This window comes from Bombus impatiens, unplaced genomic scaffold (assembly GCF_000188095.3).
Source record: "Bombus impatiens unplaced genomic scaffold, BIMP_2.2 scf_0610, whole genome shotgun sequence".
Lineage (NCBI taxonomy): Eukaryota > Metazoa > Arthropoda > Insecta > Hymenoptera > Apidae > Bombus > Bombus impatiens.
In genome coordinates this window covers 35,624-47,651 of record NT_177029.1, presented here as the reverse complement: position 1 = coordinate 47,651, position 12,028 = coordinate 35,624, and the positions used below count along the sequence as shown (strand labels likewise).

The following is a 12,028-nucleotide window of genomic DNA, read 5'->3' as shown; positions in this document are numbered from 1 at the left end:
CCGAGGCGCCGTCGGGTCCATCAATGTGTCATCGGTCTTTTCAAGTGCATAGTTTCGTAGAAAAGACCTACGTGACCCTGGCCACGAGCGTCTGCAGAACACGTGTGCAGTGGGCCTAGGAGAAGACAACAGAATGCTGCAACGGCCAGAGAGAAGCAGAGAGTGAGTCGAGAAGCAGCGTGCGAGTCGAGAAGCAGCGTGCGAGTCGGGAAGCAGAGCTTGCGAGTGGCGTTACCGAGAGAGTGTTGATTGCATGTTGGTGAAAGTCGAGTCGTATTCTAGTCATTTAGTTGTGCTGCTTTCTGTACGTTTGGCGTGAATAGTTCAGGTTGAACAACAATCGTCTTTTCTGTCCAATTAACATCTGTATCATCCATTCCTTTGTAAACATATTATACCACGATATTACATCGATCAAGCAGTAACAACATTCAAAGAAACTATCCAAGGAGCAGTAAGGGCAACCACTATACCTGAAACAACCAACAAACAAACAAAAACAGTACCACTAGACATCCTCGAAAAAATTAGAGAAAAAAGAGAAGCGAAAGCAAAATGGCAAAAACACAGAACAAAAGAAAACAAAAGACACCTAAACAAACTCGCAAAAGAAATAAAAAACAAAATAAAAGAGCACAACAGCAACGAGTTCACAAAGTTCATCGAGTCACTATCTGCTCACGAGAACTACAACTACTCCCTATGGAAAGCCACAAAACAAATAAAGAAGACAATAAAAATGGTACCAGCAATCAGAAGAGCAGATAACACATGGGCAAGAAGCAACGAAGAGCAAGTAGAAGAATTTTCCAACCACTTATGCAACACATTTACCCCATATAATACCAACAACAGCAACCACAATAGTCATACGGACGAGGATGCGCGCTAACCACTAGTATACCAACTGACAATCACTACACCATACCCAAAGCAACAGCACAAGAAATCAGAACCATAATTGAAAAAACAAAAAATAATAAAGCACCAGGAATCGACCTAATTAACGACAAAATCTTGAAAAACCTTCCGCCAAAAGCAATAAGACAAATCACAATAATAGTTAACGCAATATAAGAATACAATACTTTCTAAAAACTTGGAAACTGGCACAAATCATAATGATACCCAAACCAGGCAAGGACACGAAACCAAATCCTACCGACCAATCTCATTACTTTCGGTGTTTTCTAAGATACTAGAGAAAGTAATTTACGACCGAATAAAACCTATAATAGAGAAGAATAAACTAATACCGGATCACCAATTCGGATTCAGAAAAAACATTCTACAATGGAACAAACGCACAGACTCGTCAGTGAAATCTTACAGGCGTTGGAAACAAAACAATACTGCATGGCACTCTTTATGTTCATCGAAAAAGCATTTGATGAAATAAACCACACTAGCCTACTTCAATCAATCAGGAAACAGTTCCCGGGGCAGATATACCAATTAATCAAATCATACTTAAGCAGCAGAACCTTCATAGTAAAAATCAAAGACACATACTCTGAAGTTAAAGAAATCAAGGCAGGAGTTCCGCAAGGAAACGTCCTAGGACCAATTTTATACACATTATACACGCCCAACATACCAACAACTAACAATAGCAAAATACTGACATTCGCGGATGACACAGCTGTACTACTCCAGGCACACTAACCCTGCAACAGCAGTTACATTACTACAAGAACATATCGCAAAAATAGAAAAGTGGCTTCAAACAAAACAAATGAAAGCAAATCCCGATAAATGCAAACACATTACATTCACACTGAGAAAACAGAAACTACCAAACATTGTACTAAACGGCACACACATAATACAAATAAGGCAAGTCGAATACCTAAGACTCCACTTAGATACACGACTCACATGGAAACAGCATACTAAAGCAACAATAGACAAAATACAGATGGCAAGGAGACAAATGTACTGGCTAACAAGTCGAAAATCCAAACTAAGCATAGAAAACAAACTAAAAATATATAAAATGGTCATAAAACCAATCTGGACATACGGAATAGCACTATGGGGAACAGCAGCAATGAGCCATATAACCAAAATAGAGGCAATGCAATCTAAAATACTCAGAACAATAGCAAACGCGCCATAGTACGTTAGAAACGAGGACATTCGGAAAGACCTGGGAATACCAACGGTCAGACAGCGGAAACGGTCGGAGCATCAAACATAAAAAGAAGATTAAAAAGGAAACACCCAACAGATCTCACAAAGGATATAACCTAACAAACAAACACTCACCACACTAAAGAAATAAATCAATCAAATTCGAAGATGGTATCCCACTGGGGGTAGCCATCTACATGTTATATTATTATACCACTAAGCTATAATATTTTACCAAATGTCCTACTGGACAAATTGTAAAATGTAAAAAAAGAAAAAGAACTCTCGGTTCATATCTTACTTGCGATTTATACCTCTTGCGTTTGCCTCCCGTTGACGCACCTCCTCCGCGATCGCGTCTCACCGCGAACGGTCAAACAAAGAGAAATCATAGGAGGCACACATAAGAACGATAACACATAAGAAATCCTTTCGTAATTCATTTATTATAATTGTAAATCATTTAAGGGTTAGTTACACAAATTGGAAACATTAGTCGTACGTTCGAGATTCCAGACTCGCTCCAGAACGTTAACAGAACGATACATTGTTTCGTACTTCCCCCGCGATGTCGATTGTCAATACACCATATTAGATAGAAACCCTACATTTAAAATCCCTGTAAACACCCCTTTTTTCACCTCTCATCATTCATCTGTATATAATTAATAATCATTCGATAACGTTTCGTAAATAAAATTTCATTACTCGATTCGATAAACTTTCGTCTTTTCTTTTTTCCCACTGCTAACATTGGTTGTTCAGTCTTTCGAGCGAAAATTCACACATCTTTTCATACCTCTTTTCTCTGTCTTTTCTCCTAATATAGTCTTGAACAACGACATTCTTTCGATACTAACCCTCTTGTCCCGCTTTGATTTCTTTTTCGATTCGAGATCGGGGAGGAGTCGAACTCGTAGGGTACACGGTTATTTATGGTACAGCGATATTTACAAGGTGCTTACGAACAAGAGATACTTACAATAAAATCTCGTCGATTTTCGTTACACTCTTACACCCATTTCTCTCTTATTCCTCTCTTTCGTCTTCTCACACATTCCATCGTAAAGTTCATTTCTCGCCACTTTTCATATAAAATACTCGGTAAATTTCGCAAGAAGCAAGTCCTTTTAATAGGTACGTGCCACTCTCACACATTTCAATGAGATCTGATCGGTTTGATCCATTTATCGATCTGTTGAAAATGAGCAGTTACTCCGTATTTTGCGTGCATTATTCGTGATACGATATAAAAAATAGTTATTGATGACAGTTGATGACAATTATCGTTTTAAATAACAATTAAAAATATTAAACCCACACTGTAGTTTTACATGCAAGATTTTACAACAACGAATTGTACTCTTTTTTTCCAATTTTGACATGTATGAAGTTTCCTGTGAATAATACAAATACAGAGATCTTTTCTGCCTTTGGAATTCATGCTGTTTTTATTCCGCAACGTTTAATCGTGGAGCGATCGATCGAACCGATCGAACAATTGAAACAATAAATACATCCTATCACTCTGGAACGTTCAAAAGTTTCCATCGAATCGAACTACATCCCTGACTCCTTCCACAAATACTAAAACTTGCTCGACTGCTGTCAAACTTTTTCGCCCCTCGCTTCCAGTTTTACATTCGTTCTACGTTAATGAATACGTATGGCGTGAGATTTATGGAAAAACAGAGCGAACGTCTCGTGACGTTCTCGAAATAACAAGCTACAATTTCAGATAAATTATTTTACGAATCTTTCGAATTTGTCTAAAAAGAATTATGGAAATTTCCTTATATAATCAAACATTTAAACTTCAACAAATTTCTGCATACATACACAAGTCTTTAGAATTTTTTCTAGTGTAATTTTGTGGTTGGTGATTTTATGAATTTTAGTATATAATAATATATTTGTAGAAATAAAATAATGCGAAGCTTTCCTTATACAGCCATTTTGCCGATATATCATAGGAATTAATAGTTATGTTACGATTCTTCAAACCATAGTATGAAAGACGATTGTATGGATCTAGTAATTTCATGATCAAGATTTTCGGAAATTAACCGAAATACGGTGCACATTTTCTCGAAATTAATACCGCCATATTATCTATCTCAAAATTTAAAATCCCATGATGTATCATATCCGAATTCTCCCCAATTTCAACAGAGTCATGAACCTTCCTATCGCATGTTCCCCATCACGGAATGCCGTTTCCGACTGTCATGGCAAATCACGTTGTGCTCCGTTCCATCTATGCATTACACGGAGCACGTGTGTTCTGCTAACTTCCTTGAAAGATCCGTTTAACAGGAATTTGCATTTTATCCGCAAAGTCAGTGACGAGCACGTAATCCTTTTGGAAGTGCTCCTCGCGAAGTGATATCAGGCACTCCGCTTCGAACAAGTCGCCTCGACAATAAAGTAATTTGAATCGCTCAGGAAGAAAGATCACGAAATAGAAAAGAAACATTTCATAAAGAAACATGGCGACGTTTCCTTACTTTAAAAAATTGTGTTATTGAATTATTCCAAAATGACTTTGTAATTTTTTCAATAAGCACGTTTTGCTATTTAAGATGCATTTTGTAGTTTATTTGGAGCTGTGGATCTTGGAGAAATTTACTCAATCTTACATATAATAGTTAATTTAGTAGAATTACAGAGAAAAATGAAAAATTGTAAATTAAATGTTCTTAAAACCTATTATTACATTGAGTATTAAAGATCTATTTTATTGAAGATAAACTCTCAAACAAATATAGACATACATGCTATATATCGTGTAATTTTTTAATTAGGAGATTGGTTTCTTTGAAATGAAGATGAAGTTAAATCGTGTCTTTATTTCTGAGCCCTATAATCACACACCTATCGATCGATGCATTAACAATTTGTCTTTGGTAGGATTTTGCACGCTTTCTGAGTTGGATGTAATGGTACATGAAATAAATAACCTGCGCAACGTTTAATATATTAATAGAAACAGTAATCATACTTTCAAGTAAAATATAAAGAGATACTATTTCTCGTGTTGATGCTCCTTGGTAATTTATAACAATATTATTCACCTAAAAATCACCTAAAAAGTAATTATAATCAATTTTAAATTATTCTATTATTAGGACAAATATTCTTAAAAAGTAGTATATGTAAGTATCTTAAGCAAAATAGAAATAAAGTTAATCTCTTTGGTAGTGTTATATATTTAAAAAAAAGATTAAAACGTAAAAACATTAAGTAGTTTATGAAGTACTCAAAAAATTAGTATTTGCATAAATAAATAGAAAGCAAATCGATATTAATATATGCTACTACTGCATCGTGCGCGTTACACAAGAATTATTTATAAAACCAGAATGTTTATTGAATATCGAGTGCGTTACGTGAATCTATGATATTAATCCTTTCATACTCTGCACATCGATACATCATAACGTTTCATTGAGTACCTATATTCTGTTTCATATCTTTCATTCCGTTGAGCCAGTACCAATGGGACGTTTTCAACCCACGGCAAATTACTTGAAATTTATCCTCCTGCGCGCGTGAAACTCGATCATCAGAATGATTGTTAATAACAAAACAAGAAACAATCAAATTCATTTACATACCATATATAATAATACGCATCGAATTATAAAAGACGAGTTGTGCGAATAAAAAGGAAATCGTTTGATTTATAAATAAATATTTTAAATGCAATATCCAGTGAAATAATAAAACATGGAATAATAATACACTTTAAACTTGACTATGTAAAATCGTATCTCCTCTACAGAATATAATATTAAAAGACACAGTTTTCTCTGGAGAAGAATCTTCCTAATGTATGAAATTTTAAGAGAACCTGACAAAAGAGGTTCTCAAACGTTTCTCCAATCTGAACCAAATTCATAAAACAATATACACATACTTCTACTACATTAATACAATTTTCTAAATTAATCAAAATTTGATTAAAAAAGAGACATAGATATTAATTAAATACGCAATAAAATTTTTGTTAATCCACCTGTACCATTGTCTAATCGACTTATTGAACTTTCATGACGATGAATCAGAATAGAATACGTATTTTTAAGAAAGTGAAAAATTCTGTCAAGTTGAAAAATATGGGAGGATCGAGCGATGGAAGAAAGAACGTGTAGAAACGCGAAATATTTGAGAAGTGAGAATAAAAGGGAATTAGAATTTTCCTGGAAACCAATGCGACTCGCCACAATCCCGCACGAGTGGCTTAATTAAGCCAGACCAATTAACAACACGGCCATGGTAGGTTATATCTCCATCGCGCGATCTAATCAGCAGAACAACACGGATTTCTTCGCACGCCTTTCGAATTAATAATTGATTAGCTCATTGATATCGTGTAGGTACTTAACATAACGCACATGTTTTTCGAAAGTATCAGAACTCAAAATAATTCAAACGATCTTGGATTTTAACAGTTAAGAATGAAAAATGACAGAAATTTGATCATCGTTTTATAGAGTCTATATTTCTTTCTTATTATACCATGTATTTAGTAAATAATTATTTTCTAAGCTTCCATTTTTGGTATGTTATGGTAGTTTAAGCCAGCAAAAGTAAGCCATTTTGTAGAATTAATTGCTTGGTACAGATATTTGATTATTGTTTATTGCATGATCTATTGTTGGATTCAACCAGTTGTAAAATCGTTTGTTGCACAAAAAGTTGTGTGAACTGTTCCATTCTTGTTACGGGGTACATTGTTATAGTCGGCCGCTTAGTCGCGTGAGAGAATCATCTTTCTCGAAATATGTTTCGACGATAGAAATAAAGCTTGAATTGAAATTGGCGTATTGAACTCTGAGACTAAAATGTGTTTATTTTAATTCCGTTATTGCCAATGAGTATCATGCTTCATTTTCACCTCTTATACTTTTAATACGAATGTCTTGGTCGAATAAAAGAAAATTAATGAAATTTAATATGAATTTTAATCGGAAAGAATATTTCAAAATGTATGCAATTATACAGAATACTAAAGCATAAAAGTTCATATATAATTTTAAGACGTGAAAAACCTAACATGAATGTAAGAAATAAAGAAACCAATGTGAGAACCTAAAATCTCTTTTTTTGGAGTAAAATGTGATTTTATATAATCTACATTTTTCTTCTTAAATACAAGTATACAAAAATATAAATATACAAGTATACAAGTATACAAGTATACAAGTATATAAGAAATTTCTGTTTCTCGTGCTATTCTCGTTATGCAACTTCAATGAGCTATTCAATTACTAGAATGTTAACCTTATAATTCTTAAATATTAAATATACTCCATCCTCGTTATTTGCGATAGCGCCCCGATGAGTGTACAAACATACAGCGTAAGAATTAATGTACAAATGAATAATTATTACTTATACTATCATCTTAAAATAAACGTCGGTTTACATCTAAATAAAAAGAACCTAATATCATATGCGAGAACGAATGGCACTGTGAATCCTCACTTAATAAAGTTAATTCCTTCGAACTATACAAAATTCCAGTTGAAGGACCTATTTTCGATTAATTAAAAATACAACTAAAAGCTTTCGTTCCTTCGTAAAATCGATACAATGGCACAGAGAGTAAGTTGTTAACTACGAAACCTCCGATTACATTACACTTTCGATCTAGGTACAATATTCTCTTTCATACAACACACATTCTTTCTTTCCCTCTCTCTTTGCTTGAATTTCTTAACAATTACCGTAAATTACATTGTTTCTATTTACAGCGTGATATACATACAGATCGTTTCTCTATAAAAGTCGTTTCGCGGTGCGTTTCATTTTATTTGTTTTTTTCCTTTTTTTTTTTTTTGTTGCGTGTATTCGAGATACAAAACCGCTGTAACTTCGTTGAGATCGATCGATTTCCTGTTTTCTTAGAAATACACGGTTAACCATCGATCATAATGAATCCCGATTTCAATCAGTTTAGATAGAAATTAAGCGTTCGATCCACATAGTTTTTGTTTTCTTTCCCTTCCTTTTTTTAATTTACTTTTTTGGTTCATTTTTTATTTTTCTTACGGTACTAATTAGAGATTGATGTTATTCTAGGAAGATCGATCGATCGTCGATTCGTGTCGTTCGATCGTGTTGTGTTCGTTCGTCCATCGATTACAATATTGATCCTCTGATCGCTGACTGTTCGTTCCGGTGCACTGAGCTTTAATCGAAAGAAATCTAAATAATACTACCGACTAATAATGTAAATGTCTTCATTGTAGATGACGATGATGTTATGCGTCGCTCAAATACTTAATTATAAAATTTTCATTAATGTTTAGAAAGAATTATAATTTTGAAGTTATTTCTAAATATAATCTGCTAAAACATAATAATGTGTCCATAGTAAAAATTCATAAGCCATATTTGTAAAGTTCATGTTAGATTTAAAGCACCTTCTAATTATTCATAAAATTTATAGACGAATTCGTAAGAAAATACTAACATATAAATTTATATTTTGAGCCACACATAATTTTGTATCCTTTTATTCTTTCTTTCCAACAAGAGAAATATGCTACAAGTTCGTACTAGAAAAATTATTATCAAGAACATTACGCTATCAACATTTGTCCCTATCACATGAATCATCTTTAAGTGTGACAATGTCGGTAGCATAGTCCGGTTTGAGAAAAATCTAAGAAAATCTGGTTAACAAGAAAGGACCCGTATTTCATTTTCTCATCGACTAGGCAGTGATATATATTTTTCAGACAGTCTTCTCGATCTTTCGACAAGGAGAAATGATCTTTCGAATGGAAAAAGTTGCGATTGTTTATTGCTGTATAGAGATGGCGCAGATATGTATTGTTTTTTCTTTTAAAGAAGTGTGTGCGTGATTTTCGTTAGAAAAACTTGATTCTTGAATAACAAATTATTGTACGTACACATAGGATACTGATCCGCCTTTTTTGCAGATTTATTATTATTGTTATTACTATTCCATAGGCAGTGATACTCCTTTTTCATTTTCATGAAATTCTTACTAAAATATTTCAATCTTGATCTACTAATGGAAATAATTCATGCAGAAAATTTGTATGATATAGAATTCTAATTATTGGCTTTAAAAATAGAAGAAATGATAAAAAAATTCTTTGTGCCGTTAAATTATAATTGCAATTTATATATATATTTATTTTCTTTTTCATTATCGAGCTTTCTCATGTAGAAAACTGAAACATATCAGAATTCAATCGCAAATTAAATAATTATTCCCACACAGCACACGAAGTATAAGTTTGTCCAAATTTTTCGACTTAAAGATGTCTATACAAATAGCTATTATTGTAATATAAGTATTATTAATATAATTATTCTTCTCACTAAGATAAAATAAATAAATATGTCAGTATCTTGAAAAGTTTAGTATAAGATGATAATCTCTTTAAGGCGCTAAAGGATATCTTTGAGATATTTGAAAATGACATTATTAGATTTCTTTAAAACATCCATAAAGCTTCTCTGTGCTGTCTGGGTTGAGTTCTAAACTATAGACCAGAATAAATCTTTTTCCGGTATCGATTGTTACTTTCTTCCTTTTCCCCCACTTCACACAATTCTTTTTACTCAATTCCGATATCAAAATCTACTTACAATCATAATCATCTTACACGACGACATTGCAGATATTCACTTCCGATATCGATCGCAAAAACGGATGCTGCCCGCGTAAAAACGATCTATTTCCGTCATTTATATTCAACGTATTTACTTATACCTCCTAATCGATAATCCAGCCTTTTATAATCGCAGTTTCTTATCAAAAACAGTACTATTTTCAATAACATCATCTTCAACAAACAATAAGGGTTTTCTTTTTTTAATATCCCTGTCCTCGATCGGTGTCTGAAGGAATCTTCACTCAAATGAATTTTTATTTCTAACAGAGCTTCTCATTAGAATTTCCATAGAAATAGGTGAAACTCTCAGTACACCGACGTCGTATTTACAACGCTCTCGTTAAAGTTCCCACCTCAGTGGCCAAGCTCTCGTTCGCTTCCGGTGTCGGGCAGCGGCACGCGTAGAACAATTCCACGGCGAAAGATAACAAGTTTGTCCACTCCCAACGCTCAGCATCCAACTAAATTTCCATCTGTTTCATGAGGTTGATCTGCACGAATCAAATACCGTCAATTCCGGTATTAAAAGCGCACGAACCATAAATATTCCTTGAAAACACCAATTGAAATAATCTTCAAGGAAACTGTGGTACGATTCTATTCTCTTCTGATTTCTCTCTCGTGGAAATCGAATTTTTCATCAAATTTCCCGGTTTCTTTTGAAAGTTCAATATTGGAGAAGAAAGAAATGTGCCACCACGTGCTCGTTTCCGGTACCAAGACGAAGGCCTCCTTGATTTTCGCTCGAAGAAACAACGATTCCAATCGACGACGAGTTAGCGTTCGTTAGTATGGAACGCCTGCTTTTTACAGCGGCTTCGTTCGCTGTTCCATAGAAAATCGGTCTCTCGATTAAAAGCAGTACTTCCGCGTGCTCACTTCTGGTACCGGGCTCAAGGACGGGGGCCGTCCCTCGCGCGGGACACCCCCTTCCTCCTGTCAGCCGTAGTAATAGCTTTTCGTGCTCATGCTTCGTGGATTTTCTGGACGCAGAATCGTATGGAGGCTATCTGTGCCCACCATATGGTTACCTAGATCCACCCTGACACCTGTGTTGCCAGGGTAGTGTCCTGGCGCTGGGTGCATCGTGGTGGGCGACATTGGTATCCTGGTTTCCGCGTAGTAACGATCGCCATGGAGCCTCTCGGCTAGCTGAGTCTCTGGAATCCTGGAAAGAATTTAGTTAATTTAGAAATCTCGCTTTTTTTATTTGGTTTTATCTAAGTGTAGTAGTTGATTTATATGACGTATATTTAATTATTGAAAATATTAATTATATTGAAATTTTGATGAGGATATATCCATTATATATAATATGTATAGTATATATAAAACAGTTCGTTAACACTACAATTTAAACATCAGAATTCCAGAATTTCCATAATTGATAAAAATCTTTGACATGTAAAGAACATTATATTGAACGAATACATTGACTTATTTGAAAAAAGAATTAAATGGGTTAAACGAACCTTGTGTCTTGCATTGGGACTGGTACCGGCGTGGTAAGATCAATATCCGCGTCGATCTCCGAAATGTCATCAGTGAATCCATTTGGAAGCGCTTCGTTATTTGCATGGAATTTCGCATCTCTTTTTGCACGGTGACGACTGACAAGAAGTCGTCCAATTACCAAGCCCAGGAAAATTAAAATACCGGCTGTGACCGACACTATGATGTAGAGGTAGAACTTCTCTTGATTTTCTGTATAAAACGAATCAAGTAAAATATAATAATGATACAGTTTAAGTATTTAACTAAAATTGAAATAAATTATAGGAGATTCGGGAAGGTTCAAGTCGCATGCAAATTTGCTAAAAATTCTGTCTACTGTTCTAAATGCAATGCCAAACACAAATGCGCAATTCTTTAGACTGCAAATCTCATAAATAAATCGCTGTTTCGAGCAATAAAATGCACTACTGTGTTTTTCTACTATGGTCTCCAACTATCCTTCGCTTTTCTACGTGATGCAAATAAATACACTAAATCTTTTCATTATTATTTAATCTCTTATTTGAAATACCATAAAAATAATACCTTCTTAACATTGTTTAACATATACCATATGGTACAAAAGGAAGTAATATTATCGATAGTCAGTATAAAGGATTATTGCCTAATTCAGATATAGTAAATTATCAATCGCAAGTAATATCCCGATAATTAACTATTCTTCCAACATCTGATAAGAACGAATTCTCCCTATACCGACATCTTCCCACATAGTATCTTTC

General features: G+C 34.3%; 1 protein-coding gene across 1 annotated transcript in view; it reads right to left on the bottom strand.

Moving 5' to 3' along the window:
* Positions 1 to 6,696: 6,696 nt before the first annotated feature.
* The window catches only part of LOC100743952, a 29,072-nt gene continuing 23,740 nt past the window's right edge, over positions 6,697 to 12,028 (bottom strand). Inside the window, exons 4-5 of the mRNA XM_033322346.1 lie at positions 11,264 to 11,495; positions 6,697 to 10,959 (exon numbers count right to left, since the gene is read on the bottom strand). Coding sequence (XP_033178237.1) covers positions 10,731 to 10,959; positions 11,264 to 11,495 — 461 coding nt within the window. The 3' untranslated portion in view covers positions 6,697 to 10,730. The remainder of the gene's footprint in view (positions 10,960 to 11,263; positions 11,496 to 12,028) is intronic.